The 19532-nt window shown below is 32.9% G+C and overlaps 3 protein-coding genes across 3 annotated transcripts; 2 read left to right on the forward strand and 1 right to left on the reverse strand.

Annotated features, from left to right (window-relative positions):
- The first annotated feature begins 2478 nt into the window (after positions 1 to 2478).
- LOC136234854 (stearoyl-[acyl-carrier-protein] 9-desaturase 6, chloroplastic) lies at positions 2479 to 3928 on the forward strand. The gene is made up of 2 exons (XM_066024343.1): positions 2479 to 3180; positions 3247 to 3928. The coding sequence occupies exons 1-2, from the start codon at positions 2578 to 2580 to the stop codon at positions 3808 to 3810; spliced, it is 1167 nt and encodes a 388-aa protein (XP_065880415.1). The 5' UTR covers positions 2479 to 2577; the 3' UTR covers positions 3811 to 3928.
- Positions 3929 to 10289: 6361 nt separating this feature from the next.
- LOC136236067 (cytochrome P450 87A3-like) lies at positions 10290 to 12209 on the forward strand. Its single transcript, XM_066026174.1, has 8 exons — positions 10290 to 10453; positions 10535 to 10865; positions 10942 to 11091; positions 11162 to 11500; positions 11581 to 11656; positions 11726 to 11832; positions 11893 to 12020; positions 12098 to 12209. The coding sequence occupies exons 1-8, from the start codon at positions 10290 to 10292 to the stop codon at positions 12207 to 12209; spliced, it is 1407 nt and encodes a 468-aa protein (XP_065882246.1).
- A 4177-nt stretch (positions 12210 to 16386) lies between these two features.
- Positions 16387 to 19532, reverse strand: LOC136235112 (alcohol dehydrogenase class-P). Its single transcript, XM_066024626.1, has 10 exons — positions 19312 to 19532; positions 18829 to 18965; positions 18286 to 18332; positions 17849 to 18174; positions 17641 to 17723; positions 17479 to 17554; positions 17310 to 17371; positions 16991 to 17086; positions 16752 to 16913; positions 16387 to 16663 (listed from the first exon to the last, which is right to left on the reverse strand). Exons 1-10 carry the CDS (start codon positions 19346 to 19348, stop codon positions 16550 to 16552), a joined length of 1140 nt encoding a protein of 379 aa, XP_065880698.1. The 5' UTR covers positions 19349 to 19532; the 3' UTR covers positions 16387 to 16549.

Consider the following 19532-nt stretch of genomic DNA (forward strand, 5'->3'; position numbering starts at 1 on the left):
GATACCATTTTGTATGCATGCTTAGGAGGTTATAATCAATTCAAATTTTACAAAATCTTTAAATATTATTTTATTCAATTAAATATATACTGATATTTTTCTTTACCTTTTATGTAGGGTATTGCTATATACCGCATCTAAATTCCTTATCACCGCACCCATTGGACCATTTTGCCCTTGGCATAAATTTTTTGTCAAAATTGGGAAAAAAAATTTGAGAGAAAATTTAAAATTTAGCCTGAACGGATGCCGCATCCGTTCCCACCATGGTGGGAATGGTATGCCGCATTCGTTTAGTCTAAATTTTGAAATATGAAAAATCGTAAAAATTTTAGTGATAAAAATACTAAATCATTTAATTTTTTGTGACGAAAAATTAAAAATTCTCCTATTTTTTGTGACGAAAAATGCAAAATCGTCATAAAAAATATGTATTATTTTCATGAGTTCTTTGATAAAAAGATGTAAATCTTAATGTTTCCGACTCGTAATCATCCATTTTCGGGGTTCGGATTGTCACATCAATTATTTTCATAATTTCAATTATTGTTGTTCGGGTTTATGCTTTTGGAGAGAGAATTTTCAGTTTTTGATCAAAATTATGAGAATGGCAAAAAAACTCAAAAGTGGCGGTGAAAAGGAATTTGATAGCGGTATTTAACAGCTCACTTTATGTATTAATAAAAATATTTTTGTATATTAATAAAGAATACAGTTCTTTTAGAATTTGATGAAACAACTGACATATTAAATTGTAGGTAAAAAGCAATATAATGTCCCTGATTTATTTGTGTGCATTAACTCTCTGATCTTTTATTTGGATACATTGAGCCTCTAATCTTTTATGTTATCACATTGAACCATTGCTTTATCAAATTGGTTAGTTGTGAATATGTAATGCAGTTAAAAAAGTGTTATTAATTTAATCTGCGTTTGAAATTATATTTTTTACAGCTCGAAATAAAGTTGTTACAATTTTTATATATTCACATTACACATATTAAAAACTATTAAAAATAAAAATCAATCGAGTTTTATATTCAAAACTAACTTTTAAAGAGGCTTAATGTGAGAGAAAATAAAAGATTAAACATTTAATGTATTTAAATAAAAGATCAGAGATCTCAATATGCTTTCTTCCTAAATACTAATTAATTGTTTGCAAGGTAAATATAAAAATTTCTATCTTGCATAAAATTATATTTATTTATTAGTAATTTGCTATTTAAATATTACATATGAATGATTAAAGAAGAAAAAAACATATAGTAAAAAAACTAATGTTATTATTTGTTATTTTACAAAAACAGTTATTAACAATCGGATAAATTTTACTAATTAGGGTAATTAATTTATTAGTCTTTATATTTTGATAAAATACTTTATTTAGAAGCCCTTGTATTTTCAAAAACACATGATAAAGTCTCTAACGTTTTCAGTGAACTGTTTAGTCCCTAACGTTTTTCTCGGTGAACTGTTTAGTCCCTGCCGTTAGACTCTCATGAAGATTCTGTTAGTCAATTTGGATTTGCGTTCTTCTTTTCCTTTATTTTCCTATTCTTTAAACTCTAATGCATCTGAAATCAACTTTGAGTGTTATTCTTCTTTATTTTCTTCTTAATCGTTCAAATTCGTAAGCATTGGGTCTGTTCTTTTTCTTGTTCTCCATACAAATAGCTTCTTCTTCTAATTTGGATTTCCTCTTCGGAAGTTTGAAGGTAAATAGTAAAGGGTAATTTAGTCATTTCCAAAGTCATAAATGGTAAAAAATCTAACAAACAGGAGAGCTGCTTTCGCATCCTCTGGTGATTCTTTTCACCCCTGTCAAAATATAAGGACCAATAAATTAATTACCCTGCTAATTAAGATTGATTTGAGTGATTAAAAACATTAAGTTGCTTAAACTAGATTTCGAGTTCGAGACCTACCATACACCAAAAGCTTTAATTGGGAGAGTATTCATCTAAAGAATATCTGACGAGTCTCAAATTGCTTAAACTAAATCTTAAATTCGAGTTCTACCATACTCTAATAACTAATCGCTAAACTTTATTTGTTAAAATAAACAATATATATTTTTTTGGTAATCGGAGGACCCAAACAAAACAAGGAAAAGAAACTAATTAATGATCTATCTTATGTGAGTGTCGGCCAAGCCGATCCTCATAAAGAATATCCTGGAGGCATACAAGAGACAATATATTATTAAATGGAGACAAAATATTATCTCCCTTTAGGAAAATTTCGATATTACCAAAGGTGTGCATTCAAAAAGTATCTAAAAGAAAAAACCTCTTCTCCAAAAACCCACAGGTTTATTTTTAGTTAAAAAAAACCACTGCACTTCACACCCCTTGTTTTCTACACATTATAAATACAAAAATTAGTAAATATGAAAAAAAGCAAGAGATATATTAAGAACAATTACTATAGTATGCATTCCAAAAAAAAAAATTACTATGGTGTGGAAAATGACATTAATGTAATTTCATATTAGTAGAATTTCTTATATAAATAACTCAGCTTCTCCACTTACAACACTTGTACTACAGAGGAAGCACTAAACCTTGCTCTACCATGCAAGCGTTACACCTGCTATCTAACCATCCATTCCAGTGGATGCCGCCGTCTTCCTTCCGCCGCTTCACACCACCGCCATTTTCCACCCGCCGATCATCATCCATCATGGCCGTAGCAGCTGCACCACATCAGTTAAAGCACCAAAAGACGCACTCAATGCCGCCGGAGAAAATTGAAATATTCAAATCCCTAGAAAATTGGGCAACAGAAAATGTGTTGCCGCTTCTGAAACCTGTAGATAAGTGCTGGCAGCCGCAGGATTTCCTGCCTGACCCGAAATTGCCGATGGAGGATTTCACCGATCAGGTGCGGGCCTTGCGTGATCGGACGGCGGAGCTTCCGGACGAATATTTCGTAGTTCTGGTGGGAGATATGATCACTGAGGATGCATTGCCTACATATCAAACCATGATCAACACGCTGGATGGTGTTAGGGACGAAACTGGGGCCAGCAGTAACCCGTGGGCCTTGTGGACTCGGGGCTGGACCGCTGAAGAGAACCGCCACGGAGATTTGCTCCGAAGTTACCTGTATTTGTCGGGTCGGGTTGATATGCGTATGATTGGGAGGACTGTACAATATTTGATCGGAGCCGGCATGGTAATCATTTTAATATATGGGATTATTGGGTGATCATTTTAATCATTTAAATATTTGATTTTGTAGGATCCGGGTACAGAAAACAATCCGTATTTGGGGTTTGTGTACACGTCATTTCAAGAGCGAGCCACATTTGTGTCACATGGGAATACGGCTCGTTTGGCTAAGGAGGGTGGTGATCCAGTGCTGGCGCGTATATGTGGAACAATAGCATCAGACGAGAAGCGGCACGAGAATGCTTACGGTAGGATCGTGGATAAGTTGCTGGAGGTGGACCCGACAGGTGGAATGGTGAGCATAGCAGATATGATGCGGAAGAAGATCAGGATGCCGGCACACTTGATGTATGATGGGCAGGATCCACACCTGTTTGAGCATTTCTCGGCGGTGGCTCAGAGAATGGGGGTGTACACGGCGGAAGATTATGCAGATATTTTGGAGTTCTTGATCGAACGGTGGAGATTAGAGAAGCTGAAAGGATTAACGGGTGAGGGGAGACGTGCACAGGAATATGTTTGTGGGTTAGCGCCCAGGATTAGGAAATTGCAAGAGCGGGCTGATGAAAGGGCTAAGAAAATGGAGGCGCAAGGTGTAAAGTTTAGTTGGATATTCAACAAGGAGGTCCTGTAAAATAAGTTTAATGAAACTTTTGTTTTCTGCTGAGGAATATTTCCTTCATTTAGCTCTTTGGTTACTTCATATGGCATGAGTTGGGTTGGGCTTCACTGGATACTATATCATTTTGTCTAGGTTCAGTACAGTCCTATTATATTTACAACGAGTTTGGACTGGGTTGGATCAAGTTTATGTCCAATCCATCCAACTAATATATAATATAACTACAACAACAAAAATACAACACAACAATTGATGATTTAGTTAATAAATTCATTAAACTCAATAAACATATTTTATATCAATAAAAAATATTTAACAAAGTAATATTTTAAATCCAAAAAAACAAAGTAATATATATATATATAAAGGACGGGTTGGATTGGGTAGGATTGGATTCGAGTTTTTAGAGGGCTTGCACAGACTAAGCTGGTCATGATCATATCTACTTCTTCGATATGAAATTACTCTAGTTAAATAAACCAAAGTGGTTCGTATACTAACTAAAGTTAATGTTAAACTTTTCGACTTAAAAAACATCAGAGTTGCACATTTTTTGAAATATATGCGCTAAAATGCTTATGTATATAAGGATATTTTTTTCCAAAATTAATTTTTTCATTTGCCTTTTCAACAATTAGAAATATATTTATATACGTACAATAGTGTTCACTATTAGACTAGACTGATTAAATTTAAGACTCATCTAAGTCTTATGATACTTTGAATCTCCATTTTATGATTTTAATCAGCTTAGATCTAACAGTGAATAACTAAATTCACGTGGTTATCAGAGTCCATGTGAACACTACTGTATATATATACACATATAATTCACACTTAAACTTATCAGCTTTTGTCTTTTGACACCTCAACCTTTTAGAGTGATCCTTCACACACTTTAATTTGAAATATATGTTATTCTAATATTCTTAGTTGAAATTTATATTACTCTAATATTCTACTTCGCAGTGCATAGGAGACGAGAGACCCATGAGGGAGCAGATCCTTATTGGCTGGGATACCCATCTCTTTACTGGGTAAAGCTTAATATAGATGGTGTTGTTGAAAGGGTCTTTTTTAAAGCTTATGTTGGAGGTCTGGTCAGGAACCATACTGGAGGATGGTGTTAGGGGATTGCCTTGAACCTGGGCATCTGTTGGATTATGCTGGAAGTTGATAACAAGATGTGTGTGGATCTCATCTCTTAAGACTACTCCCTGCCAAATGAAACCTCTTCCATGGTTACTAAAACTGTCAAGCTCATCCATAGGGATTGGATTGTCTTGCTTAAGCCTGTATATATATAGGGAAATAGAAGTATCGATTGGCTAACGAATTTTGGAAAGCAACTTCCTCTTGGTTTACGTATCTTGAACAACCCACCTTTTGGCTTATGTAAGATTATTGAGCAAGATATCCTATGAGTCTCTCCCCTAGGTTTTGTCAGCTGTAGCTCTTCTACTACATATTTTTCTTATAAAAAAAATAAGTTTAGAATCCTATTTTTTAGGAGTTTCAGTTTAATAAAGTTTACCTATTCTCAAGGGATTTGCAGTTGAGTTTTTTTTTTTTTTTTTGTGAGCCATCTACATGGATTGCTATTTTTTTTCTTTCCTGTTTTGTAAAGGCCATATATAGCCACAAATTGAAGTTCAATAAAAATGCAGACTTTCAGTCCATATCTATTTGTTTATCTTTGACTTACGTTTACATTTGGTATTAGAGCAAAATACCTGATTGTGTGAGGATGAAACACCTGTGAGAGTAGAGTGAAACACGAGAGGTTGTCAATGGAAGGAGAGAAGGACATAACATGTTAATAATTCCTAAATTATGAGCACTAGTCCATGCCCATAGAGATTTTTCTACGTTTAAAAGAGTGGTGGCAGCTGGTGGATACAAGCTACACTAAACCAGAGAGAGGCGGCATTCTGACTAGGCCTCAAAGAGCAGAACTAGTAGATATAAAGCTTAAAGATTTAAAGGTAAAAAATTACCTTTTCCAAGCAATTAACAAGACAACCTTGAAGACTATCACTTAGAAAGGGACGTCCAAACAACTTTGGGACTCTATGAAGACGAGGTTCCAAGGAGATGCGAGGTTCGCAATGCACAATTGCAGGCTATTAGAAGAGAGTTTGAGATCATTGATATGAAAAATGGCGATTCCATCTCTGATTATTTCTCAAGGGTGGTGATGGTATGAAATAATATGAGTAATCTAGGCGAAATCATGAAGGATGCTAGGATTATGGAGAAGATATTGTGTGCACTACCTGAAAGCTGGAATTTTGTTATATGTTCTATTGAAGAATCGAAAGATATTAGTAGTCTTTTGTTGAAGGAATACATGTCAACTGATAGATCTCTTGGTTCCAACTACTTCCATCGTGTCTTAGTTTATGGCGTATCTTTCACGGTTCGGTCCAGATGGTGTGGCATAGTGTTTGAAGGCTCCTTCTTTTTCTTCATTGTTGTATATTTACCCCTGCATTAATTATCATTTAATTCTATATTAATCATGTATTAATCTTCATTAATACTTCTTCTAGAAGGAATAACGATTTGTCATTATTTCTATTAATTTTCCCTTATTCCTCACTCTAGAAAGAATAATTTAGGATGTTACTAGAAGCCCCCCTTAAAAGTATAAAAAGCTTTTTAAGGTTGTCCAGAGCGTGATTTACATTTAATGTTTTTCTATTAAACATATTTCCCCAGACCAGTAGGAGTGGGACACGTCATTTAAGCTTTAAGCATCTTGCTTAACACGAAATGCCTTCTTGTGTTCCATAAGCTAATGAAAATGCTTGGGAGTCTAACTCAAAGAACTCTCCTTTCTCGACTTGTAAAAATATACCAATATATTTGGATTGAACTTGTTAATTTATTATTATCAAGCTTCCTATGTACCCCATCAATTATTTTGAGAATCAAAGCCACGTAGTTCTACCGCCATTCTAGACATGTGCAACTCTAGGCTTTGTTCACCATTTTAAGCTTTATTCGCCCTTCTAGGGCTTTGGCACTCTAGGCACTAGCCTATCTAGCCTTTACTCATTTTCCAAGGTGTCTTTAATTAATATCGTTTTCTACTTTTACTACTTTCCTCTGAATAGTGTTCTAGGCTTATTTTTGGGATTTTTCAACCTTTCCCTTCGCCTCGAAGGGCTTCTGGATCTGGAATACCTTATTGTTGTTGACGGGCTTCAGGTGTGTCACTTGGGCATTCGTGTTGATCGATGACTGGATTCTGTAGTATTATTGAGATGATTCTATATATTCTCCTCAAATTTTCTCAGTTACTCTTTAAACTCTGCCATCTATATCGCATGCGCAACACTTAGGCCATCCATCTCCTTTTTGCATCATTCTCAGATTTTTGCAAAACTGGCAAGAAACCTCATCCACCACCATTTGGTATTGAGGCCCCAGCTGCGGCTGGTGCCTATATTCTTGAGCGAATTCTTCTCTATCGTATCTGTGGACTTTTGACTGGACACAAATTGTTTCTTCCATCTATGAGTTTGCTAAATTTTACGTGTTTTGCTCGAGGTCTACACTCACCATACCAATGATAACCGTGTATCTGATCTTGTGACTGAGAGTCTGAATGTCCAGCTGAATCTTTCAGAATCAACCTGTAAAACAGAACCTAAGGTCAAAGAGAGGTCGGAGTCCGGTGAATCCTCTTCGATACCTCAGTCATAAGGTGCTAAGGAATGGTTGAAGAGTAAGGACTAGTTTGTGGGATAATAGTATTAACATACCCTAGGATATGGCTATATGTGTCTCTTTATATTAAGATTTCTTCTCCTACTAGGAATATGGCTTCAGCAGAAGTCCTCCATGATGTGGAGTCTTCGACCAAGTTGCATGGAGGTTTCCCTTAGAGAGGAAACGTTCCATGGATACTTCTTGACTGATCTGAAGGTTTAATGCCATGTGTCTGATTCTTTTTGTACGATATTAATTAACAGATACTCGAACAACTTATTCCTTAATTTAAGGCAGTAGACATATGATAAAATAAGACAACTAAGGTATAGAGGCATAATTAAAAGTGATTAAATTTAACAATTAGCTTTGATGGTTAAGGCGTTTATTATGCTTTTACTATTTTTCGCATTTTTACTGTTTTTCTCTTGTCATATTTTTTCCGTTTTTCCAATTTTCATATTTTTCTATTTTTCTCGTTTTTCACGTGAAATGTGAAACATATGATCAATAGATATGAGAATGGTAATTTTAAAATTGAAAAAATATATAATTATGGAATAATCTTTCCTAAATTAAATTAAGAAATCCTTATTCCACCAATTATGGAATAGAAATTCTATCTTAGCAGATTCCATGATACAAACGTAGCTAAATGTTCTGGAGCAACGGGTGAAGTAAATGTAAGGATGGAGCACTAATTAATAGCTTTAGGATGGATATGAGGAAGAGTCAAAGGCCTGCCTGGTTGGAAAGGCAGACACTATGGAATGGCCATTTTTAATTACAGGCTCTCTTCTTAGTTAATGCTTCAATGTCTATATAATATAAATGAGCGTTTACTTCCTTTCTTAACATGAATGCATTCATGACCCAAATCAAAATAGTACCTATAGTATGGTGTTAGATGTTAGATAACGATAAAAATAAATTATTCTTCAAGCTTATACTTCTCATCTTCATTTTTTTTTTTTTACTTTAATAATTTATTCAAATGGTTTTAGATTAAATTTCGATCATCTATTAATGAATTTCAACATATGATAGATTTGATATGTATTTTGTACATTAAGCCCAATTAAAATACATTTACTCGATAATAAAAAAAAAAGGAAAAATTATACAGAAATTCATCTTTCAAAAACTATTTACAACTATGTCAAGTCATAATTTTGGATTATGTCAAACTAGTAAAATTAGTACTTTTAATATATTTTAAGGATTAGAATTTGTAAATTAGAAGTCTAGAATATATTTTATGATTTATGAATTGGAGTCTAGATTTTTTAAATCATAGTATAAAATCATAATATATAGAGAATAATGACATATTAAGAATTAAGTTTGATGATATGACTTAGTTGTAATTTTGTACTTAATTATGATATTCATGTATTTGACCCAAAAAAATTATTGTCTATACTAGAATTCAAACTTCAGATGCTTTTAACCACTCAAATTATATCTTTATTTGGATCAAGCATACTTTTTTTTAGTGGTTAAAAGCATCTGAAGTTTGAATTCTAGTATAGACAATAAATTTTAATTGGGCGAGGATCTATACCTATACCTATATATATAACGTTATCAATTAGTTGGGGATCCCTCGTCTCGATGGAGACAGAGAATTCCTGTTTGGGATCCCTATGGGACGGGGATGGTTTGTATATTGTCCTCGACAGTCGGGGATGAGGCGGGAATGGTTATAAGTGTCTCATCTCTGTCCCCGTCCCCATCCCCATCCCCGAATGTCCCCAATGGGTATCCTCAACGGATTCCCGACTAAATACCCGAATATAGAAAAAAAAACTAAAAATATTAATTTATTTTGGACTTGTTTTATTTTATGCTTTGAATCTTAGTTTGTAATTGTTTAGTTAATTTCCTATGTCTAGTAGCTTATGATTTTATATGCCCCTCAAATAGTAGTTTATGACTTTAAAAAAAATTATATACTACAAATTGATGTTTTACAAGAAAAAAGTAAAAAAAATTAAAAACTTAAACGGGGATGGTAGCCAAATTTTTTCCATTTATAATTCGGGGACGATGACAGAAAATCCCCGATAGACCAATGGCCGGGGATGGTTAATGCAATTCCGGCCGCGTTTACAGCTCTGCCTATATACATTTATTAGTTTCATTTGAGAATAAAACTCTAATATAACAATTTCTTGTTGATAATCCATATTTATTAATTAAATTTCAGCACACATATAGAGTTGATATATGTATTGATACACATTTCAAGCTAAAAAAAAAGTATTTATATATATAGATGTTTTTTTTACGATTTGTTCGAGACTCGTCAGTCACTTTTTAGATGGATCATTTTTCAATTGAAGCTTTTTGCGTACATTATAACTTGTATTCGATCATTAATTATAAAATTAATGATTGAGATTTAATTGGAAAATTTTAATATTTAATTATTTTATTAAATAATAAAAAATCAGTCATTGATTTATAATTAATAGTTGAGATGAATGATGAACATGAGGTTGAAATCGTAAATATTTGAGGGTAAATGAGGGATTGAGATATAGTATTGAAAGTGAAATATGTGATGAGAGGAATTAATGTTGAAACTACACTTATCTATAGTCCCATAAATTTGGTAAAGTCCACTTGAGGTTGGCAGTTGGGTTCAATAATTTGTTTCCTTAGATTCTGACTCTTCCTTTACATGTAGTATATATAACTATTGATTTAGGTTCAATTCAGAATTCATAATCTAGAGTATCAAAATGTTGGATGTAGGGATATTTTTGTTTATGATATGTGTTGCGTTTTGGATTTATAAATGGAGGAATCCTATGTGTAAAGGAAGGCTTCCTCCTGGTTCCATGGGTTTACCACTCATTGGAGAGACTCTTCAATTTCTGAGTCCTAGCAATTCTCTAGATATGCCTCCTTTCTTGAAGAATAGAATCAAAAAGTAGGTCTCTGTCTCTATCTCTGTCTAATATATAATTTGATTTGATGAATGTAAACCTAATAGGTCCATATACGAATGCAGATACGGGAGGATATTCAAAACAAGCTTGGCAGGTCGACCTGTTGTGGTATCATCAGATGCAGAATTCAATCACTTTATTCTTCAACAAGAAGCCAAGTTGGTTGAGTTATGGTATCTAGATTCATTTGCTGAACTTCTTGGCCAAAATAGTTCCATTAAACAAGGATTGGCTGGTTATATCCACAAGAATCTTAAGAAATTGATTGCACAACACTTTGGTATCGAGAAACTTAAAGGAAATCTCCTTCCTCAACTTGAGAATATGGTGAATAATACTCTTCATGCTTGGTCATTGCAGGAAAGTGTTGAACTCAAACATCAATCTTCTACAGTAAGTCACTTGATTGCATCTAATATATTTGATTCTATTTGAATATATATGTTTAAGTTTGGATCTTTCTTTACAGATGATATTAGATTTCACATCAAAGCTGATGTTTGGTTATGATGCTGAAAAAGAAGGGAAAAGTTTAAGTGAAATATTTTCAAGTTTCATGGAAGGCCTATTTTCATTTCCATTGAACATACCTGGAACTTCCTTTCACAAGTGCATGCAGGTAGCTTCCTAAATCCTAATCCATTTCTTATTAGAATGATGTAATGTAAGTATATATTTATTAATCTCAGAATCAAAAGAATACAATGAAGATGATAAAGGCAGCAATGAAAGAGAGAGAAGCATATCCTGAAAGAAGAAGAGGAGATTTTCTTGATGGTTTGATTGAAGAAATGAAAACTGAGGAATTAGTAACAGAAGATCTTGTTTGTGGTGTTATTTTTGCACTTCTGATTGCAACATCTGAGACTATCCCTTCCACTTTAACTTTGGCCATTAAGCTTATAACTGATCATCCTCTTATCCTCCAACAATTAAAGATGGAAAATGAAGACCTCATTCGTACCAGAATAAATAAACAAGCTGGCATTACGTGGAAGGAATATAAATCCATGACTTTTACTATGCATGTCAGTTCTTATCTATCTCTTTTCATATTTATGTTTTGGGTTCAAACTTAAAAAAAGAATATGTATATATGTATATATAGGTTATCAATGAAGCCCTTAGACTGAGTGGTTCGGTAGGAATGTTAAGAAGAACAATTCAAGACATCCACATTGATGGTAAATCTCTATTATTATTATTATTTTGATTGGATTTTGAAAGAATGAATAAAATTGAATTGAATCCAGGATATACCATTCCGAAAGGCTGGACAGTTATGGTTGTTCCATCTTCTATTCATATGAATCCAGACACCTATGCAAATCCAATTGCTTTTAATCCATGGAGATGGAAGGTAATATATATTTTAATAAATATGAATATGAATATGAATATTAATATAAAAAATGAACAGGAATTGGAGGCTAATGTTGGTGCAAAGAATTTCATCCCATTTGGTGGGGGAATGAGATCTTGCGGTGGAGCTGAGTTCAGTAAAGTGTTGATGGCAGTATTTGTTCATGTTTTTGTAACTAAATACAGGTCAGATAAAATCATCTCAAAATGAATTGTATTGTATTGTTAGTGATTCTAATAAAAGGTAGGTTATTATTTATCAGGTGGAATAATGTTAAGGTAGGAGAAATTGCAAGAACACCAATGTTACAATTTGGAAAAGGTCATTACATTAAAGTCTTCAAAAATCCAGAGAGCGAGGACATTATATCATAATTAACTCCTTGGTTGCTGTTATTTATTATACAAGTTTTAAAAAAAAAAAAGAATGCAGCTGAAGTTAGCTGTTTTGTTCTTCTTGTAATATTTAAACTTTCAATTATGGAGTGCACTTTTTCTTTTGGATTGTTTTGTATCTAACTAATGTTTGCTTCTCATTCTCATGCATCCTATTATTATTGATACGTTTTTTTTCCCTAAAAATTCCATATAATAAACAAATCAACTCTCTTTACTAAAATAATCTAATTTTCTCAAATATCAATAAAATTATAAATGCAATATAGATTCACTTATAAGAGGTTCATAACATCCCAAATATTGTGTCCAGTTTGATGAAGCAATCTTTTTAGTAAAAAGGTATATTCAGAAGGAATTTTTAGAATTTATTCACCCTAAAGAATAGTTGAATCCTATTCTAATTAATTAGGAATCTTGGATGGATATCATCTTTAGCATTATTTCCTAATTAAATGACATAAAGATAACTCATATTCTGAATAGGATTCTTTGCTCCATGTATATAAGGGTTACTTTGTGTAAAAGTACATTTAGATGTTTCATAAATTTAACTTTTAAGTGCTCCAAAAATAAATATTAAATTTTAGGTGCTCAAAGTATTAAATGACATAAATACTAAAAATAAATATTCAATATAAAAATATTAGTTAAAACTTTCAATTAAATATTATGATTTATAAAAATAAGTAAGTTTTTTTTTTTTTTTTTAAATAATGATAAATTTTATTAACTTAATCAGATGAAAGAATATTGCTAAGAAATGGTAGTGGACATGCTCACGCACCCCGAACAAATACAGAATTGACCACTTTTGCTAAAGTATGGGCAACCGAATTCGTTGAACGCTTAATAAATGAGATAAAGCACATCTCTAAATCTCATAATAAATGAATACAATCAGAAATAATATCAACTAAGTACGAATGACCTTCTAAACTCATTTGAATTGCCTTGACTATGACGAGACAATCTCACTGCATTTAAATTTTCTCACTAGCGCGATACATCTTAATCCAACTTAAAGCTTCTTTGATAGCAATGGTTTCAGCTAGCTGAGGACTGAGATTTCCTTGAAAAGCTTCCATCTTAGCTAAAATGCATTCTCTAGAGTGGTTATTTGATGATGTCATAGATAGAAAAAGAACTTTTGATGCAAGATTTAAAAAGAAAAGAAAAACTTGTCAAAGGACAAGACAAAACCAAACTTGTTTGATGACAAGACTCATATCCGTTATCGGAGATGAAAGAACTCCAAATTCTCATTTTAATCAATATTGTTTAACTCATCTTCTTCTCTGTTAGGCATTATTCTGTTTTTCTCTCATCAACTTAATTCAAAATTTTAAGTTATTAAATCATTACATTTATCAAACACACGTAATGTAAATAAATGTTTAAACTATTAAATTAAATAGTTTTTTAGGTTATGAAATTAAGTATTTTTTTAAGGTGCCTTCTATGGTTACTTTGTTTTTGACAAAATACCATTACTTGGTGTGTTTTCACCATTAGATGATGGAGCATAAAATTAATCTAATGGTGAAAACACACAAAGTAAGACTTACTTTGTAAAAACCAAAGTAACAATAGCCTTTACTTTTTTTAAATATTTATATTATTTTCGAGTTAACATGTAATCTTAATCTTGATTAAGAATTGACAATAGAATATTTTGGAAAGTCCGAATATTGCAAAGCTATTACCTAAGAAATAGTGTTCACATTGATTCCAAATCATCAATTTATTAAGATCATAGGCTGAAAATTTAAACCATCTTAAAAGTTTAAATTTAATAACTCTAAATCTAATTTGTTAATTCACAATACAACTCAACACAAAACCAAAATCCTAATATCTCATCATTAAAATGAGCTCAAAAGTTAAAGGAAGACTAAAACCATCTCCAACCAGGACGGATACAGGGAGGAGCCCGTGAGACTTCGGCCGCCGGAACCACTATGACTACGAGTAATTTCGGCCCTCTCCATCTCCATAAAATTTGAGGATGTAGTTGTTTCGGCCTCCTGTTTTCAAGAAATTTAGGTCGGGTGCTAAATAGGCACCCCAAAATTGGTCCATGTCCTGTTAAGCTCTCTCTAAATCTAAAATTTTAATTTTTTTAGCCTGCTAGGTTCTCTCTAAATCTAAAATTTTAATTTTTTTTAGACTGTTAAGCTTTTTCTAAATCCAAATTTTTTTTTTTTTGCCTGTTAGACCATCTCTAAATCTAAAATTCTAAATTGTTTTTTTTGCATGTTAATCCCTTCTTGAACCAAAATTCTAAATTTTTTCGCCTATTATGCCTTTTTAAATCCAAATTTTTTTGGCCTATTAGACCTAAAACCGATTTTTTCTATTAGACAATTTTTTTACATGTAAGAATCTTATAATATAACTTAATTTTGTGAAGTTTTACATTGGTACTTAAAAATTGGTTTTTGACCACTTAGATTATAACACATATATAAAAAAAAATTGAACATGTTCGTATTAGTATATTTTTTTTTCACACCACGTGTAAATTCGGCCCTCTACCAAACAATCCTGTATTCACCACTGTTTCCAACTATCTACTCTATATTTTCTATTTTGTGTTTACATAAACTTTAACAACCAAATGATTTGATCATTCACTATCTAAACTTATTAAATCTAAGCCTTATGATGTTTTGAATCTTCAAATTAGAATTCTATTAAGCTTAAATGACCAAATACTACATTATTACTAAGGCTCTGTTTGATAACCCCTTTCAGCACTTAAAATTAATACATTAAGTGCTTATTGGATTTAAGTTTGTTTGATAACACAACTTAAATATTTCAGTTAAGTCACCGAATCACTTATTCTGGTAAGTCAAAAGATTTAACTTAAAATTTTAATTTGAACATTATTAATTAATATTTTTAAATTCAATACTTATTTTTAGTATTTATCAAACAATTATATCATTTAATACTTTCAGCATTTATAATATTCAGCGCTTAAAATTCAATACTTATTTTTTCAGCACTTAATTTTAAGTTTTATCAAACGCCACCTAAGATCTATATGATACATTATTACTAAACATGTGATGATTATTTTTTCAGCACTTAATTTTAAGTTTTATCAAACGCCACCTAAGATCTATATGATACATTATTACTAAACATGTGATAAAAATCTCTTTCGCTTTATTCATAACTCTAAAAAACATATTCCCTTTAAAAAATTAATATTTATCATATTTTATTTCATTGATAATAATTAAAATAATAATTTATCTCAATTAAAAAAAATTCAATTGATTGTTATTATTATGTTTTTATCTCCTTAGCAATAATTAAAGTCATAATTTTTAATAACACTAAATAATTAAAATTAAAAAGTTAGCTAAATAGTAGAAGTGGCGTCAATTAAAAACATACAAATAAAAAACACTCACAAATTAAAATACATCAAAGTAATATTTCTTTCTCAAAAAAAAATAAATAATAATATTTGTTTATTATTAAAAATTAATAAACTATTGGTGGGGTCATTCGTGACTGTCATGGGGATTGGGTGGCTGGTTTTTGTCAGAAGATTGGTAAAGGGTCCTCCTATGATGCGGAGCTTTGGGGCCTCTTCTCTGGTATCTCTCTTGCTTCAAATAAGGGCTACCGTTTGATTGAGATTGAATCTGATAATTATAAAATTGTGGATGCTCTTAATGGAGATGGCGTTACTAGTTGCATTGGTCGAAATCTCTTTAAAGATATTAAGCATCTTCTCATGAATTTTGAGGGTGTTCGGGTTCGTCATGTTTTACGGGAGCAGATTGCTGATTTTTTGGCTGGTCTGGCTCATGATTTTGACTTCGGAGTCTCTGTCCTTTCTTTCCCGCCACATGAGATTCGAAAGCTGCTCTTAGACGACCTTTTAGGTGTTAGCTTTCCGAGGATGATTATGCCTTAGTTTTTTTATGTGTTTTCTTTTCATGTTTACCAAAAAAAAATAATAATAATAATAATAAAATATTGGTAAACTTCACTCGAGTAATAAGCATTTTGGTACTTCAGTTCACATACCATCAACCATCAGAGTACTAAAAATGAATTTAGATCCTTTGAGACACATGGTGAACTTTGAAATGACCTTTTTCTTTATTTATTTTAAATAGCAATATTATCGGAAATTAAAATAAATAACTCATATTGCTCTTGGTGTTATTTGTTGAATCAGTCTGAGTCCCCATATAATTTGATTTCATTTCTGATGAATTAACAATCAAGGAAGAAACAAGCAAGAAACAGCACACTTTATTAGATTACAAAAATGAAATCAGAAGATGCAGTTACTCCATGCTTATAATGCACCTCAGAGACTCTCCTTTAAGCATGTACTCAAATGCTTTGTTTATCTCCGAGAAATGGATACTGTGAGTTATGAATTTCTCCACTTCCAGCTCCTGCACATGCACATATCCCATTGTTATTATATGTACTTTATACAATTTCATATCTATGAACACAGACTATCCTATCTATGGGATATACCTTGTTCATGTACTTTTCCACAACAGAAGGAAGATCTGTTCGAGGCTTGTAATTGCCAAAGAATGTTCCCTTAAGAGTTCTCTCATTCAGCAGATTCACTGGATGTGTTTTGAATGCATCATCCTTGTTAGGCACACCTACTAGTACTGCAACCCCCCATCCCTGCCAATTTAACTACATCAATTTACACCCATACTCACTACAATTCAATCACACTTTAATAATACCCAAGTAATTACATCATGAACGCATTCAAATGCTGACATCATGGCTTGGATGCTTCCAGTGCATTCCACACTCCTATCAACCCCTCCGTCCGTCATATCAGCAATCACCTGACCAAATGTAGTATTAAACACCTCCAACTAATTAACAGACTTTATCCTAATAATAAGAATTACACTCTTAAGACTTCTCAAGTCACACAAACAAAATGTAGGACTAATGCATACTTGAATAGGCACTGTTCAATCTCTATAAAGAACCAAACATGTGAAAATGTCAACAGGAAATAATCACATTAAGAACATAAGTATTGCAAGAAGCCTCAGAACCCACCTGTTGAACAGGCCTGTCATAATCTTTTGGATTAACAAACTCAGTAACACCAAATTGCTTCGCTGCATAACACAAGTATTTTAACCATCGTCAATACAATAATGTGCTGCTGGACTCAACATCTCAAAAAAAAAAAAAATACAGTATTCATCCAGCTACAATTTAGTACCTTGTTCAAATCGGCTGGGATTCAAATCCACACCAATGATTCTTGAAGCTCCTGCTATCCTGGCCCCTTCAGCAGCCTAAAAGTTAAAATAAAAAATAATTGTCAGAATAACTCCAGGCAAGTCTCATACACTTAAGAAACAAAACATGGAAACAAACTTACAGCAAGGCCAACAGCACCTAGCCCAAAAATTGCAACAGATTGACCCTTTTTCGGTTTTGCAACATTTAAAGTGGCACCAAGACCTTCAGGAAAAAAGCCCCAAATAGTTGTTAATTAGTAGAAATTCAATCAAGGAAATGCAACAGCACAGTTATTATTATCAATATTTTGTTGTACAGAAGAGGAAGTGTCAAAGTTTTGTTCAAACCTGTAGAGATTCCACAGCTGAGAACACAGACTTTGTCAAGAGGCGCTTCAGGGTTGATCTTGGCAACACAGCCGACATGGACTACAGTGTATTCGCTAAATGTAGAGGTTCCTAAGAAGTGGTAAATAGGCTTCCCATTGATAGAGAACCTTGACTTGCCATCAGTTAACATAACACCCCTATCAGTGTTGATCCTGAGAAGGTCACACATATTGCTCTCTTCTGACTTACAATGGCGGCAATCCCCACATTCCCCAGTAAAGACTGGGAGGACATGGTCACCTGGTCGGAGATCAGTCACTCCAGGACCAACACTCTCCACAATTCTATATTCCAAAAAAAAAAAAAAAAAAGGCCACAGAAATATGTCAATTTAATGAATCAGAAAGTGCAATGCAATTTCTTGTTCACTTCAGAGCTTGTAAAGATGTGCTTACCCACTAGCTTCATGCCCGAATATGCGAGGAAATAATGGTGCTTGTCCCTGAAAGGAAACAGAAGAGAAGATACTTAAATTCAAAGACAATCAGCCCCAGCTCCAACAATCCGATTGCAGAATACACTTGATGTACTAGACATTCAAGCCTGATAAAGGGCAAACTTGGCCCTTCAAATTGGCTCATAGTAACTTCTAATTTAGTTTATAGGCTCGGAAATGAAATGTGTCAGTTGTTTATTAATACATGGAAATTCTAGAGTCAACATGCGTCAATTTGAACTGATTTTATAAAAAAGATCAGACTGAAGAACCAAATTAATACTTCAATTGATTATGGAGCAAATTCAGAGGCTAAATTGACCCTTAATCATATTCAAACCAGTAAAAGTATATAGAATGAATGAATGAATGAAAACATATAATTCAGACCATGTTAGAAAATGCAACGCATTAAACATAATGTTGATCATACTTTTTTCTTTTTCTTTTTGGTGCATGAGTTACAGAAATGCTTTTACATGAGAAATGTGAAATGAGTCACCTTAGCTTCCCAAAAGTAAACGTCAGTGTGGCATAAAGAAGTGAAGAGGATCTTCAAACGAACTTCATTAACCTGCGGTGGTGCCACCTCTACTTGTTCAATGATTAAGGGTTTGCCTGCCTCCCATGCCACGGCAGCTGCAATCCCAGTTGCAACAATATATCAATTAGTCACAACAAGTCATGTATCAAATTAAATCAAGATTTATGTTAACAAATCCCCCCATCTATAAGAGTGCTACGTTTAACAACCATCTAAATTACTCAAAAGCAGAAACTGAGAGATGACCAAAAATATCTAAATTGAAAATAGTGTCTGAAAAAGAAAAGCAAAAATCGCAAGATCAGTTAAGATAGAAGACATAATTTGATCCATATAAAAGAAAAGCCGAAGAAAGTAAAGGAAGAGATTAACCAGAAAAAGAAGATATATCAAGGATGGGATCAAGACTAAAATGATGAAAGCAAGATAAAAGAGAAAGACCTTTGCAGCGAATGACCTGACCAACTGTATCAGACATGGCTTCTCCTCTATTGAGTAAAATGGTTGAATTCTGGAAGGAAGGAAGAAACCTTTGCTATATATTGAGCGAGCGTAGAATGGAAATGCAGTGCTTTTTGGTTACCAGTGGCGCATAAGGTTTTCCTATAAAAGCCACGTAGCTACATTCTACTTTCTTTCTCTGTTGTCGGTTTTCCGGATTC

The sequence above is a fragment of the Euphorbia lathyris genome, chromosome 7 (assembly GCF_963576675.1).
Source record: "Euphorbia lathyris chromosome 7, ddEupLath1.1, whole genome shotgun sequence".
In the NCBI taxonomy this organism is placed as follows: domain Eukaryota; kingdom Viridiplantae; phylum Streptophyta; class Magnoliopsida; order Malpighiales; family Euphorbiaceae; genus Euphorbia; species Euphorbia lathyris.